Here is a 15,061-nt window from a genome sequence, read left to right on the forward strand (position 1 = left end):
ACCCCAACATCTGCAGGACTCCAGATAATCTCAATATGGTAGTTGAATAAGCTTGATATAATCATATATTCCACTGTAATCGAATGCGAAGAGCTCGCTTTATTCTAAAGCCACCGTATAAATCTTTTCAAAATTTCCAGGAGGGAGAACATCAGGTACGAATCATGGAAGCTGTTGCAGATATGGTGAAGTTGAAGTGTCTGAACCATAAATCATGATAGAAGATGCAAACGACGGTAAAGGGAAAAAAAAAAAAAAAACAAATATGATGAAACAAAACTGGGGAACTCAAAAGACAATGGTGCAACCCGGTTATTCTGCCATAATCACTTGCCCATCTTGGTTCAGAAATTTCCTTTGTTTGGCTTGTGAAAGATAAGTTGATATTAGGTTTCTGATGAGAAATAAACTTATGCAAAAGCATGAAAAAACCGCATGAAAACAAGATTCAGAAAGTAATTTCATGAGTTTGACATTCATTATACACTGAAATTTGTTACAGAAAGCCCTCGAAAGATGACAACTGGGATAACTTGGAACTTATATGCAAATGCATAAGTTTGACACGGCCATTGAAAGTGCCCATTATATGGAGAATAGTAGTGCATAGAGTACACTTTGAGCAATTCTTGTTATTTTTAATCATGAAATGGTTTTAAGCAAATGACCTGACATGAATCAGAAGGAACTTTTCCCAAGACTTCCATAAGATTGCAGTAGCAGCTAGTGTAGATGACAGCTTAATGATAGAATCATGTGGCTCTTGCTACTCCCACACAAGGATTGGATACTGGAGAACAGAGAAGGAAGAATATAGAACCTGCATTACATTCCACTTTTAAAAAACTAATGCCTTAGGGATAATTGAAGAATTAAGTGCAAATACAGCATATTGCAATAAGATAAGAAATCTAGGAATCAGTTATTAATGCAATACATCCACATAAGGGGGGGCAGCTCTGAATGGGTACAGTTGCAGCTGTCATATTATATACTAATGGATCTAGTCCCTACCCTTTATAAGGTTGTTGGTTGACCCATTACACCATTAAGTCATATGGTAGAATAAAAGAACAGAGCACCACACAAACATCTCCTTACTAACCACCACCAATACGGAAGTCATGCCCTAGATCTTTTTTTTTTTTTTATTGGCAGGGTGTCCGGGAACAACGTCCCGACTAATCCCGAGGGTGCCCAAGCCCTTTCCTGCAAGTGCATCTTGGGTAATTCAAGAAAAAAATCCTCCAGTCTGATAGCCTCTAGGAATTGGTTGCACCTAAGAGGATTCAAACCTTAAACCTGAAGGAAGTATACCACCAAGACGCCTTTACCACTTGAGCCAACCCCTAGGAGTTGTCATGCCCCAAATCTAACACTGAACCAGGTATCATTCCCTTTTCAAAACTGTTATAGTTTTGAACTTGATCAATACTTGTGCTCTTGTAATCAATAAGAATTTAATATAATTCTAATATTATAGACGAGCTATCTTTGAAAAAAAAAAAAAAAAAGGTATAAATCAAGCAACATTGAATTGATTTTCGTCAAATTGGCTACATAGATTCAGTACATGAGCTCTGGCTACACGGTAATTAGGATAGAGAGATTTGGCTTAATAATAATAAAAATAATCTATGTAGACTATAGCGAGGAATGTAGCAACACCAAAGCCAAAATAAATCCATGTCACTCCACCAGTTGAGGTGCAACCATGCAAGGCTCAAAAAGTCTTGAAATTTACGTACTTTAGAACACATATTGGCAAGGCCAAAAATCTAATACGATCAATTTTTTTTTTTTTTTTTTGTTAAGTATAATACAATCATACATTAATGAACAAGGGGTTGAATGAGATAAATGAGGGAGGGCTGGAATAGTTGATAAATGAAGCCCACAATTCTGATTTGGAATGTTAGGGGGTTGAATGAGATAAATAAATGCCTCCGAAGAAGATCTTTATTAAGACAATGGAAGATGGATATTATTTGTTTGCAGGAAACAAAGTTGAAGTTTATTACAAGAACTATTCGGAGTATTTGGAGTTGCCAGTATGTAGGATGGTCATACTTACCTTCGTAGGGGGCTTCGGGTGGAATTCTAGTTATGTGGGACAAGAGGATGGTGGAGAACATTGAGGAATTTGTGGGAGAATACTCAGTGGGGTGTTCCTTTAAAAATTCTGTAGATGGTTTTGAATGGGCCTTTTCTAGGGTTTATGACCCTGATTTGGATAGTGAACGACGGTTACTTTGGGATGAACTAGCAGGCTTATGTACTTGGTGGGAAGTTCCTTGGTGTATTGGTGGGGATTTTAATGTGACAACATTTCCTAGTAAAAGATCGAGGGAGGGGCGACAAAACAATGCTATGGTGGAATTCTTGGATTTAATATTCGAGCTAGAACTCATGGACTTACCCCTCATGGGAGGTGATTATACTTGGTCTAACAACCAAATCTAGTCAAGGCTGGACAGACTCCTCATTTCTCCTTTATGGGAAATGCAATTTCCAGAATTATGTCAGAAACGACTTCCTCGGGTACTACTTTGATCACTTTCCCATAGTGTTAGATTTTGGAGGAATTCCAGGGGGTAGAAGACTGTTCAATTTTGAGAATATGTAGTTAAAAACGGAGGGGTTAGTGGAATTGGTTAGGCAATGGTGGAAGTCATATAAACTAGAGGGCACTCCGAGCAAGGTATTGGCTAGAAAATTGAAAGCTTTGAAGGTGGGTTTGAAGACATGGAATGAACATGTATTTGGTAATGTAACTTTACAAAAAAAGAATCTCCTACAAGAATTGCAAAGATTGGAGGGCGTAGAAGATGAGAATGAACGCAAAGGCCAAGTTGTCTCAGAGGTAGAAAGGTTGATATTAATGGAGGAGATCTCGTGGAGGCAAAAGTCAAGGGGGCATTGTGGCTTAGGGAGGGGAATAAATGTACAAAGTTTTTTCATCGAGTTGCAAACTCACATAGGAGGTTTAATGCCATAGAGTCCATGACTATAGATGGAGGCTTATCATCAGATCAAGCAGTAATTAAAGATCATGTGGCTGCACATTTTAAACAATTGTTGACGGAACCTTATACATGGAGGCCAAAAGTAGATGGCCTAACTTTTGAGGCCATTGATCAAAACAGTATGGTTTGGTAAGAGAGACCATTTGAAGAGGAAGAGGTATAACTAGTAATTAGAAAAATGAGGATAAAGCGCCGGGCCCGAATGGCTTTACTATGGCATTTTCCCAGACTTGTTGGGAGGTGGTGGGAGGGGAAGTTATGCAGGTTTTGTAGGAATTTTTCTCGTTTGGAAAATTCGACAAAAGTTTAAATGCTACTTTTATTGCACTTGTCCCTAAAAAAGTTGGTGCAATAGAGGTGCAAGATTTCAGGCCTATTAGCCTTGTGGGCAGCATGTAAAAACTAATTGCCAAGGTTCTTGCAATTAGGATGAGCATAGTTATGGATAATAAGTCCCAAAATGCATTTGTGAGAGGAAGACAAATATTGGATTCGGTTCTTATGGCTAATGAATGCTTGGACAACAGGCTTAAGTCAGGAGTACCAGGTATATTATGTAAACTGGATATGGAGAAGGCCTATGACCACGTCAATTGGAATTTCTGTTTTATTTGTTAAGTAGATGTGGTTTTGGGGAAAGATGGAGGGGGTGGATGATGCATTGTCTGTCAACGGCTCGTTTCTCTGTTTTGGTAAATGGTGATCCTGTGAATTTCTTTAATAGTTCGCGGGGGCTAAGACAAAGTGATCCACTATCACCACTCTTATTTGTTCTTGTAATGGAGGCTCTTAGTAGAATGGTGTCAGCTACTGTAGAGGGGAGGTTTTTTCAGGATTTCTACCGAGGGCTACTAACCATGGTTTTCTCATTTCTTGTTTGCAGATGATACGTTATGGTTTTGTGAGGTAAGAAACATTAGAGGATTGGCCAGCATATTGGGATGTGTGGTTTCATCGCTGCCATTGAAGTATCTTGGTCTTCCGTTAGGAGCAACTTTTAAAGCCAAGACAATTTGGGAGGAGGTGCTAGAGAAATTAGAGTGTAGGCTGGCCGGGTGGAAGAGGTTATACTTATCGAAATGGGGGCGGATCACACTTATAAAGAGCACTCTATCTAACCTTCCCACATATTTCTTGTCTTTATTTCCCCTTCCAGCAAGCATTGCATATAGGATTGAGAAACTCCAATGTGATTTTCTGTGGAGTGATCTAGGTGATGAGTTTAAATTTCATCTAGTTGGATGGGATAGAGTATGTACTCCTTTGAGAGATGGTGGGTTGGGGGTCCGCAATGTTAGGTTCTTTAATAAGGCTCTATTAGGGAAATGGTTGTGGCGTTATATTCACGAGAGGGAAGCCTTATGGAAAGGGGTGATTGATGCGAAGTATGGGGGGGGGGGGGGGGGGGGGGGGGGGGGGGGGGGGGCGGGGGGCTTGGTGTTCTAATGAGGGAAGGGGGGCTTATGGTGTTGGGTTGTGTAAGTATATAAGGCAAGGGTGGGGGGGGATTATTCGAGTAACACTAGGCTGTGTTTGGGGGATGGCAGCAAAATTAGCTTTTGGGATGATGTGTGGGTGGGACATACGGCTCTTAAGGATATTTATCATAATATTTTCAGAACTGCATGAGAGAAAGAAGTTATGGTGGCTGAGGGCAATTAGTCATGGTTCACACGTGTGGAGTATCAACCAGGGAGGCACAAGATTGGGAAGTGAGTGTGCTAGAGGAGTTATTCAACCTGCTGTATAACATCAATGTTGGGGTTCCAGCTGAAGACACGATGGAATGGAGACCTTCTAAGACAAGGAAATTCTTGGTACGCTCCTTCTATGACATACATTCAGCTCAAACTAGGCCCAATTTTCCGTGGAAGAACATATGGAGGAGTAAAGCACCTCCCAAGGCTGCGTTCTTTGTTTGGACAGCAGCTCTAGGGAAGATCCTAACTATTGATAATCTTAGAAGGCGGCGACTTATAATTATGGGCTGGTGTTGTATGTGCAGAAATAGTGGGGAAATGGTAGACCATTTACTATTACATTGTGATTTTGCAAGGGACATATGGAATTACTTTTTCAGCAAATACCTCCAGTCTTGGGCTATGCCTATCTTTATCAATACAATTACTTCTTACTTATCAAAACAAAAAATTGCATAATGACATATCTCATCCTGAACCCTAAAATCCTTTTATGGATTCCACAACTCCAAGTATGAAGATAGTATCAGTATATACCGATTAAAATAAAAGATAGTATCAATATATCATAGACAGTTTGCAAAATATTATACAATTTGCATCATGTACAGCAGTGGAGATATAAAGCATAAGCGAAGAATTATTACCTATAGACTTTAAAATTTTGCTTTCACCAGTTTCTGAATTATTACCAAAAAGTCTCATCTTTCACACTCTACCATCTAATCCCAACATCAACAGTAATGAAACAAAACTTGACAGAGAGAATCATTATAAAAAAAGCCAATGGAATACCTTTATATCACACGGAAACAGCCACGCAGTGCACGATGGACGACCCACTGGGAACGGACCGAACCTTCTCCACCCACCCAATCTTCCCCCACAGCTCTCGACCATCCTGCCTCTTCTCCACCCCAATCTCCGCACACCAAATCTCCATCTCTTTCCCCCTGCCCCTTCCCTTCTCTTCCCACACCACCACCAGATTCCCACCCACATTGGCCATCGTCGCGCCGCACAGAAACTTGGGCAGCCCATTCTCCACTCCTCTCAGCTCCCTCCACTCCTTTTCCCTCCCATCGAACCCCCGAATCTTCCCCAAGAAGTCGTAGCAGAACAAAACCCCATCCACAACGCAAGCCCTCCCTCTCCACCCCAAGTCCAGCTCGCTCTCCACGCTTTCCCACTTCCCGTTTCTCGGGTCGTAAACGATCCCACCACGGTCCGCCATCGCGTAGATCTTCCCGTCCACTACCGCACTCGCGTGCATCCACTTGTCCCGGATCTCTATCGGGCTCGGCACCGCTTCCCACTTCTCGGTCCTAGGGTCGAACGCCTCGGCCCAGTGAGTCGAACGGGCCCACGTGTCTACCACGCACCCACCCATGACGTAGATTCTGCCGTCCACGACTCCCGCTGCGGAGAACTCGCGCCCGACGCGCATGCTGGTGGCGGGCAGCCACTTGTTGAAGCGGCAGTCGAGGGCCCAGACGCGAGAGGTAGGAACATCGTTGGTGGACCCACCGAGGACGTAGATAGTGGAGCCCAGGGCGGCATAAGAGGAGCCCACGGAAGAGGAGGGGGCAGGTGGGACCGGGACAAGGGAGCGAGGGTAGTCTTGGTCATTTGTGCGGCCGAGAGAGAACCAGAGGGAAGGAGAGAGAGGAGATCGGATAGAGAGGTAGAGGAGGGGTTCAGTGGACTGTAGGAGAGAGCGTGCGGTAAAGAAGAGAGGGGAAGAGAGAAGGGACCGGATTGGTTTGGAGACGACGGATAGGGTTGGGTGGAGGGACCGAGGGACTCGGGCAAGGCAGTTCAGAGCGACGTCGTCTGAGATCGACGGTATTAGGGGTGGCGGTTGTTCGCTGCAGGCGGGGACGGTGGAGGAAGACATAATTTTGGGAGGAAGGGGTGAGTGTGGAGTGGAGAGGTAGTTGGGGATTTGGGAAATTCAGCCGTTTGGAAGGAATTGTTTGTTTTCGGAAAACATCTCATCTCATTTTACTTAATCATTATAATTTTTCTAACTTTTAATATAAAATAAAATAAAAAATTTAATTTTTTTAAATCTCAAAATAAAAATAATATTAAAACATATATTTTAACAATATTTTATTTAACTTTTTAACTTAATCTCAACTCATCACCTCTTTAAAAACAAACCAACCCTTAATCTAATTTTAAGCTTAACCACAAATACATAAATTTTAAATAATTAAGTGCATTATTTGAGATTATAGTGAGAAATATAGTTTATAGCTTTAGAGCTTATAACTAGATGTGCCAAATTGTGTTAACGGGTCGTGTTGGTGTTGGTGTCGTGTCAAAACATGTATATTATACTATATAGGTCAACTCTAACCCGACCCGTTAAGCTTATCGTGTCAAGATCTCAAATCCTAACACGACCCATTAACATAACGGGTCGTGTCGTGTCAACCCGTTTTGACCTATTTATATAAATGGATTGAACAGACTCAAAATTAACCTCATTAATCTAGTTAAGTTTAGCATAATTTTATATAAATGTTAAAATCACAATATCTATAAAAAAATATAAAACTAACTACAAGTCCAAAATTACAATCTAAACAATAAAAATATCGAAATTAAAATCTCAAAAATTTTATTTTTTAGGTATAAGGGTATAATTGTAACTTTAATTTTCTTAACGGGTTAACTCGTTATCAACGCGTTAAGCTATCGTGTCTTAACGGGTCAACCCGTTTTGACCCGAACCCGTTAAGACTAAATCCTAACTCGCTTTTATCGTGTCGTGTTCGTATTGGGTTAACGAGTCGTGTTACATATTGCCACCCCTACTTATAACTTATAACTTGAATAAGAAGTTCTATACTTCAAAAGCTGTTTACTATTTGATAAACATGTATCTAAAGCACTTTTAAAATTAGTTATATTAATTTTTTTAAAATATATAGTTATTTGCAGGAACTTCACGATAAAAGCTTTAATTTGGTACTTTTTGAAATAGTAGATTTTCAACTTTTTTAGGTGATTAAAACACTTTTTATAAATTTACCAAACATATCATTTTTTCTTTAAAAGAACTTTTAAACAGTTAAAAACATTTTTTAAACTTTCAAACTCAATTCCAAACAAACTTTAAACTCAATTCAATTAACTCTTCGCACCACCTTTTTCAATTTAATAACTCTTTACATGTAACATTCAAAATATTTTTTAATTTTTTTATAAATATATTCAAATTTATTTTAATATTTAAACATATCTAAACTCATCTTGTAAAAAAGAGTTTGTAGCCTGCATGTTATCCTCTCGCTTTTCAGCTGGCCATTTACTTTTTACTACTCCAAATATTTTAATTTGAAAGCTGAATTTGTTGTTGGGAGGGATTGACGATATAATTTAACAATTTATATGTGGTTTGGACCTAATTTGCCCGTACATGTCAATCTACCCTTTAGAGGTGGGCAAAAACTCTGTCGGCTCTGACTTCGACCGACGTCTGCTTTGGAAAAATTGGAGTTCGAAGTCAGAGTTAGAGTTACTCCGAAAAAAAATGACGGAGTCGAAGTTGGCATTGGGTTAGACCTCCAAACTCTGACTCCGATATCTAAATTAAATATATTTAAAATTGCAATACTAGTGTTAGACATTTGGGTGGCCTAACGGTTGTGAAGGTATTTTGCAATTTTTTTTTTTAAAAAAACAACACCGTTTTCTACCCTTTATATATTCATCTTTTTCAAAACCCTAATCCTTTATTGCCTTCACTCCTTTCGGCTTCCATTACACATTTCCTCTATTTTCTCTCTACCCTATGCCGCTACTGTTAGGGCTGCAAACGAATAGAGCTGCTTGTAAACAGTTTGAGCTCGACTCATATAAACTCGATTCAAATTCGGTTCATTTGATAAATGAGTTGTTCGCGATCACTAATATTGGTTCGAATATTAAACGAGCTAAACTCGTATAATCTCGACTCGACTCGGTGTAGGCTGGTGAACAAAATTCGTATAAACTCGACTCAATTCGTTATGGGCTCGTCATAATACTCGTAATATTTCTACATATATATATATATATATTCTTACACATATTATTTTATTGTATATATTTTATGTGTTATATGTATTATTTTTTATAATTTGCATAAGTAAATATATTTTGTTACTTTATGTATAAGTAGCATATTACTTTACAATAATAATGTATTAAGTGATTGAACTGAATTATTGCATATTTTATATATCTAGAACCAATATATTTCAATTATTTCATGACATTATTATTTGTTTTAGATGGATAAATGGTTAAGAGGCATAAATTCGAGTTGTAAGTTAAATTGGTTGATAGCATGATTTATACTTAATTTTATAACTTGTGATTTAATTGGATAATTTATGCATGATTGGGTAATTTTATAACTAATACTAATATAGTTATACTAATCACTATAACTATATATAGTATTAATATCACTATAATATTATTGATAATACTATATTATAACTAACATGTAGTAATAGTACTATATCAATAGTATTACTATATACTAATACTATTAATGTATTACTAATATTTATATATATTAATATATATATCAAGTATAAGAGATTAGAGATTTAATATATATAAATCACTAACATACTAATAGTATGATTCTATAGTATTAGTAATTATACTATAAGATATAGTAATAGACTAATAGTATATTATAATAATAGTATATTATATATAAAAAAGGCCATAATGGTGTGGATTAGTAATAGTATAATTACTATTAGTAATATTCATATATATTAAAATATATCATAGATTCATAGTATACTATATAAATATCATAGTATAATATACTATATATAGTTTAATACTCTTAAATATATACTTTTAAGAATCTTCATTTTGGCGCCCTTTTTTTTAATATTCATATATATATATATATCATATATATTTTTTTGAATCTTTATATATATATATATATATATATATATATATAAACAACTCTCCATTTAATTAAAACATGTGATATTTTTATAATTTTACTTATCAATATAATAAAAAATAATTTAAATACTCCTCATTCTACACTTGCCAAACAGTAAGTTTTTTAATATATATATATATATATATTTTCTCTATCCATCCATCGAGTATAGACAAGAGTCACAAGACAACTTTATCCATTTTTTTATTTGGCAACTTTGTCTTTATCCTATCACCCATGCGGGGCATGCCATCATGTAAATTATTTTTCAAGTCAAGCATTTGATTTTTTGGTATGAATTTTGGACGGAACTCGATGCACGAAAAAATAAAAAAGAAAAAGTAAGATGCGGGACTTAGGATGCTTTTCATTTTGGATGGACTTGAATTTGAGTTTGGGTCTTTTACTCTTTTATGAAGCAAGATGTGAGACAGGGACACAGTTCTTTGGTGTGACGTTTTCAGACTGAGGGGATGGATTGCATAGAGAGTCAGAGACTTTGCATTATTTTTGTTTGGCCCGTGAGCAGAGTGAGAGGACTGAGTAGAGACCGTGAGATTGAAAACTCAAAAGTTCAAAATCCTAATATTTCGAAAGAGGGTCCTCGTCTCAGTGATGCGTTGTGTTTTTTCTTCATCTCATGTTCGCTCTAAACTTTATATTTTTTTCATCTCAATAGGGCTTTTTATTTTCTTTATTTCAGTATGTTGTGGCATGCGAGTATTGTGATTGTCGATCTCCTTCTCATCTCTTTTTTTTTTTCTTTTTCTTTTTTCGTTAGCTTTATTTTCTCTATTTCTTGGTTTCTCGTATTTGTTTTGTCACAGTGTGTTGTAGTATGGTTCTTCTCGATTCTCTTTTTGTTCTCTGTGGTGTGGATCTGAACAACTCTTTAGATTTTTTTTTTATTCTTCTTGATTCCCTTTTTGTTCTCTCTATGGTGTGGATCTGCTGCTATTGGTTGTGTTGGTAGTAGTGTTATTATTTTTGTGTTTATTTTTGTTGTTGATTTTCTGTTTCTGTTTTATAATATGAAATTTAGTATGTAAAAATAGTTCTTGTTTTATGTTAATGGCTTACATTCTCTTTAAAAATACTCCTAGATCGATTGAATGCAGTAGTTTTCAGCTTTTAGTTTTCTGTTAGTGGTTTATATTTGCGTGATTCCTTTAGTTTTGCACATTTTTGCGTGATTCCTTTGACTTGTCATTCATTTTTTGTTAAATTTTTATTCCTTGATTTTTACTATTTTACTTGTTATTCAGTTTTCACTTTTTTGTCTAATATTGCCACTACTTGTCTAAAAATCTTTTTTTAGACATGTCTGAACATGTTACAAATATAGAATGCTCATTTGCAAGTCCACTCATGGAAGACATAGAACCTACACAATGAGATGATACTGCCACAACCTTTATAGAGTATGATAGTAATTATGGGAACCATGAAATTGACGGTATTATTGGTGGAGAAGAAAACCCAAGTGCCCCTAAGGATCCCAAAAAATATGCATACCAGAGGAAGCCTAGGAAGAAAACTTCTACTGTTTGGAATGATTTTAAAATAGTGGTTAAGAATGGGGTAAAGAAAGCCAAATGTAACTTTTGCAAAGACCTATTGTCTATTTCTTCATCAGGTTCTACAACTCACTTCCATAGGCACTTGACTAGTTGTCTCCCACACATAGCTGCTTCTAAAAAGTAAAAAGTTTTAACTATTGACATGAAAGGTCCTGAATGTGTGAACACAGTGAAAAATTTCTCGTCTGATATGAAAAAAGGTAAGAGAACTTGCTTCTCACATGATACTTTATCACGAGTATCCATTTTCCATGATGGAACATGTTGTATTTAATAAATTTATGAGAGCTAATACTCCTAAGTCGTACTACAGCAAGAAATGATTGTGAATCCACTTATGAAATTGAGAAAAAGAAACTGAAAACAATATTGAAAAGTATGAATCAAGTCAGCATAACAACGGACATGTGGACTTCAGGTCAAAAGATCTCATAAATGATTGTTACCTGTTATTTTGTTGATCCTGATTGGCATTTACAAAAAAAAAGTCTTAAATTTTTGTAATGTCTCACCCCCACACAGTGAGGTTATTGTTGCTGATGCACTTCAAAAGTGTTTCACAGATTGGAAAATTGAGAACAAAGTGTCTACAATAACAGTGGATAATGCTATGTATAATGATGTAGTTTTAAGGGTTCTCAAAGATGTTTTCACTTTGAAAAAGAAGTTATTTGTTGGGGGGTAGCTTTTTCATGTGGGTTGTTGCGCACATATAACAAATATATTGGTCAAAGATGGACTTAATGAGATTGGTGAAATTGTCGATTGTGTTCGAGAAGGGGTGAAATACTTGGTTGCATCAGAAGCACGTATCAAGCAATTTAGTGACATTGCAAAACAGTTGCAATTATCAATAAAGAAACTTTTTTTGGTTCCTACTCGATGGAATAGCACTTACCTAATGCCAAAAGCAGCCTTAGAATTTAAAGAAGTATTTCCAAGATATGGAGATAGAGATCAAGGATTTAATTATGTTCCAAGCATTGAAGATTGGATAAAAGTGGAAAATGTGTGTCAAATTTTGGCAGTTTTTAATGAGGTGACAAACATTATCTCAGGAACCGAGTTTCCAACTGCTAACTTATTCCTTCTTGAGGTATGAAGAATAAAAGATGTGTTGAATAAAAGATGTGTTGAATAAGAAGTCTCTTAACCAAAATGATTACATACGAGCAATGGTTGTGAAGATGAATACAAAGTTTGAGAAATATTGGGGGGAATGTAACTTGCTTATGGCAGTAGCTGCTATTTTAGATCCAAGGTTCCAAATGATGCTTGTTCAATTCTGTTTTCCAGTAATTTATTCAGAACCTGAAGCTACTAGAAACATAGAAACCATCTTGAGAATCTTACATGAGTTGTATGATGAATATGCTGAAAATTATAATTTAGCTAATGTGGAGTCAAGTGGACATGAAAATGCTCGAGATATAGGTTCTTCTTGTGGTAGTTCTGTCAATACTGTGGGGAAGAATGTGATGAGTGGCAGGTCTATATTTGAATCATTTGTTAGAAGTGTTGATACCATTCGACCAGTGAAATCTGATTTGGATGTTTACTTAGAGGAATGTGTATATATTTATAGTGAGGATTCAGATTCACATTTTGATGCCTTGGAGTGGTAGAAGGTCAATGATCTAAAGTACCGCATTTTATCTAAGATGACACGTGATATTTTGTCAATTCCAATTACTACAGTGGCTTCAGAATCTACATTTAGTGCTGGTGGTAGAGTGATTGATCCTTATCATGCATCAATGTCTGTTGAAACAGCAAAAATTCTGTTATGTGGAGCTGATTGGGTTCGAGTACTTCATGGTTTGAAAAAATCATCAAGTGTAAGTATAATTTTATTTAGTGATTTTTCATTGCCATCTAGAACTTGTTTAACTTATTGAGAACTTGTCCTAACTATTTTTTCTCTTTCATTTTGTAGAGAGAAGAACCAACTTATAAGGAAATTTTACTGCCCTGACATGAATTGTTGGCATGTTGTATATTTTTGCCTTTTGGTATAATGCTATTTATTATTAAATTGGTATTTTGTTATATCATATTACTAATGATATCTTGTGTGTTTTGTATCATAGGTTGATGGAGATTGGTTTCTGGCTGGTTTTTTATTTTTTTATTTTTTGTGAATTGATCTACTAAAAATACTTAAAGGAAGTATGCTTATAGGACATGTTTTTTTAAGTAATGGTGTAATTATTTTTGTGAAAAAAACTTGTTGACTTGTCAGAGCTGTCCAGCTAGACAAAGTTGCTGGAAATTTGGATTTTTTTTTTAAAGCTTGAACATATAGGTAATTTCATTACTTGAATAGCTTACTTGAATTGCAGAAATATAAGGAATGTTGCAAACCACTATTTGTGTACGTGATGGAGAAATATGGATAACATGAAGTAATTTTTTGTAGTGTTTTATTTTTGTACTTGGTGCTCAAAGAAATGGTTTAACATGTTGATATTGCTTTCATGTTTGTTATTCTTGGTTATTATTATTAGGTTGTTTATTACTTTTATTTATTGTTCTACAGGTTATTATTCAATCTATTGTGTTTCATTCATTTTTAGACTAAGTGTTTATTATTTGTGTTTTTCATTTTATTAATAAATTGCTACTCTTAGTTAAGATTAATGGATTTAATATTAGGTGTTCTGGCAAGTTGAATTTAGTTAAGATTAGTGGATTTATTAGTGTTTATATATTTTTTTATTCTCTTTAAACTAAGACCAACTTTTACACACTTTTGTAACTGTCAAATGTAGAATTGGCTCCTATATTCAAAGGTGAAGGCCAACATATTTACATTGATTTATTTCAAATGAGAATGTTGGCTCCTATGTCATATGTGCATAAGAAATGGGGCTGAAGTGAATAAGAGTTGGACTTTTCAGTTTGTAAATCTGAATATGTGATTTAGAAGTTATTATTGTGAATATGTGATACCTTAGAAGTTGAAATTATTTACCTGTTTCAGTTTTTAACTATATTTTGGCAAGTGATGAATCATTGATTTATTTGCAATAAGAATGTTGTAAATAAGCAATGCAATGTAATGTGTTGCTGTGCATCAGAGTGGCTCAAGTGAATAAGAGTTGGAGGACTTTTTTCTACCATTTATTTAGTTTGTTTTCCTAGTTGATACTATAATTAGTATTCTACCATTTGAAATTGTAGTTTATTGTTATACCTTAGAAGTTGGGATTATGTACCTATTTGTAACTATACTGTGGCAAGTGATGAATCATTGATTTATTTGCAAAAAGATGTTGTTTAAGCAATGCTATGTCATGTGCTGCTGACTGATGTGCATAAAAAATGGAGCTAATTCGGCTGAAGTCATGAATAAGAGTTGAAGAATATTCTTCTACCATTTTTTTAGTTTGTCTTAGTTGATGCTATAATTAGTGATCTACCATTTGAAATTGTAATTTATCGTATGCTTTAGAAGTTGGAATTATTTAGCAATTTGTAAGTTTGTAACTATATTGATTATTGTGAATGTTCTGTATAGTTAATCTTTTCATAGGAAGAAAACGATTAAATAAAAGTCTTCTCAATCAAATGAATTCAAATCAACCTTTGGATTAAAGTTGAAAAAGATTCTATGTAGAAAAGAGAACATTAAAGGTTGTCGTTAGCACTTAGCAGCATTGGTTTCTCAATACTTTCAAAAAAATAACAGATTCTGAATCATTGATTTATTTGCAATAATATGTTATATAAGCAGTATATAATGCAATCTAATATTTATTAATAAAATTCTAGTTAAAATTT

The 15,061-nt window shown here is 35.5% G+C and overlaps 1 protein-coding gene and 1 long non-coding RNA gene across 7 annotated transcripts; one reads left to right on the forward strand and one right to left on the reverse strand.

Annotated features, from left to right (window-relative positions):
• Positions 1-447: 447 nt before the first annotated feature.
• On the reverse strand, positions 448-6,688 carry LOC121249951 (F-box/kelch-repeat protein SKIP6). 5 transcript variants are annotated; one of them, XM_041148831.1, is made up of 2 exons: positions 5,522-6,688; positions 448-790 (listed from the first exon to the last, which is right to left on the reverse strand). In XM_041148831.1, the coding sequence occupies exon 1, from the start codon at positions 6,621-6,623 to the stop codon at positions 5,529-5,531; it is 1,095 nt and encodes a 364-aa protein (XP_041004765.1). In that variant the 5' UTR covers positions 6,624-6,688; the 3' UTR covers positions 448-790; positions 5,522-5,528. The 5 variants fall into 5 exon arrangements, with proteins under 5 accessions (XP_041004765.1, XP_041004763.1, XP_041004768.1 ...); XM_041148829.1 differs by having other exon boundaries at positions 448-820; XM_041148834.1 differs by lacking the exon at positions 448-790 and adding an exon at positions 1,515-1,722.
• Positions 6,689-10,121: 3,433 nt separating this feature from the next.
• Positions 10,122-14,665, forward strand: LOC121250730. 2 transcript variants are annotated; one of them, XR_005937846.1, is made up of 3 exons: positions 10,122-10,340; positions 13,052-13,116; positions 13,215-14,665. It is a non-coding gene; the product is annotated as an uncharacterized LOC121250730 (long non-coding RNA). The 2 variants fall into 2 exon arrangements; XR_005937845.1 differs by lacking the exon at positions 13,052-13,116.
• Positions 14,666-15,061: the final 396 nt, after the last annotated feature.

The sequence above is a fragment of the Juglans microcarpa x Juglans regia genome, chromosome 2D (genome assembly GCF_004785595.1).
Source record: "Juglans microcarpa x Juglans regia isolate MS1-56 chromosome 2D, Jm3101_v1.0, whole genome shotgun sequence".
Classification (NCBI taxonomy): Eukaryota; Viridiplantae; Streptophyta; class Magnoliopsida; order Fagales; family Juglandaceae; genus Juglans; species Juglans microcarpa x Juglans regia.

What these genes read in the sequence shown, in the direction of transcription:
- LOC121249951 (XM_041148831.1), bottom strand. Translation starts at nt 6,623, where the DNA reads ATGTCTTCCTCCACCGTCCCCGCCTGCAGCGAACAACCGCCACCCCTA.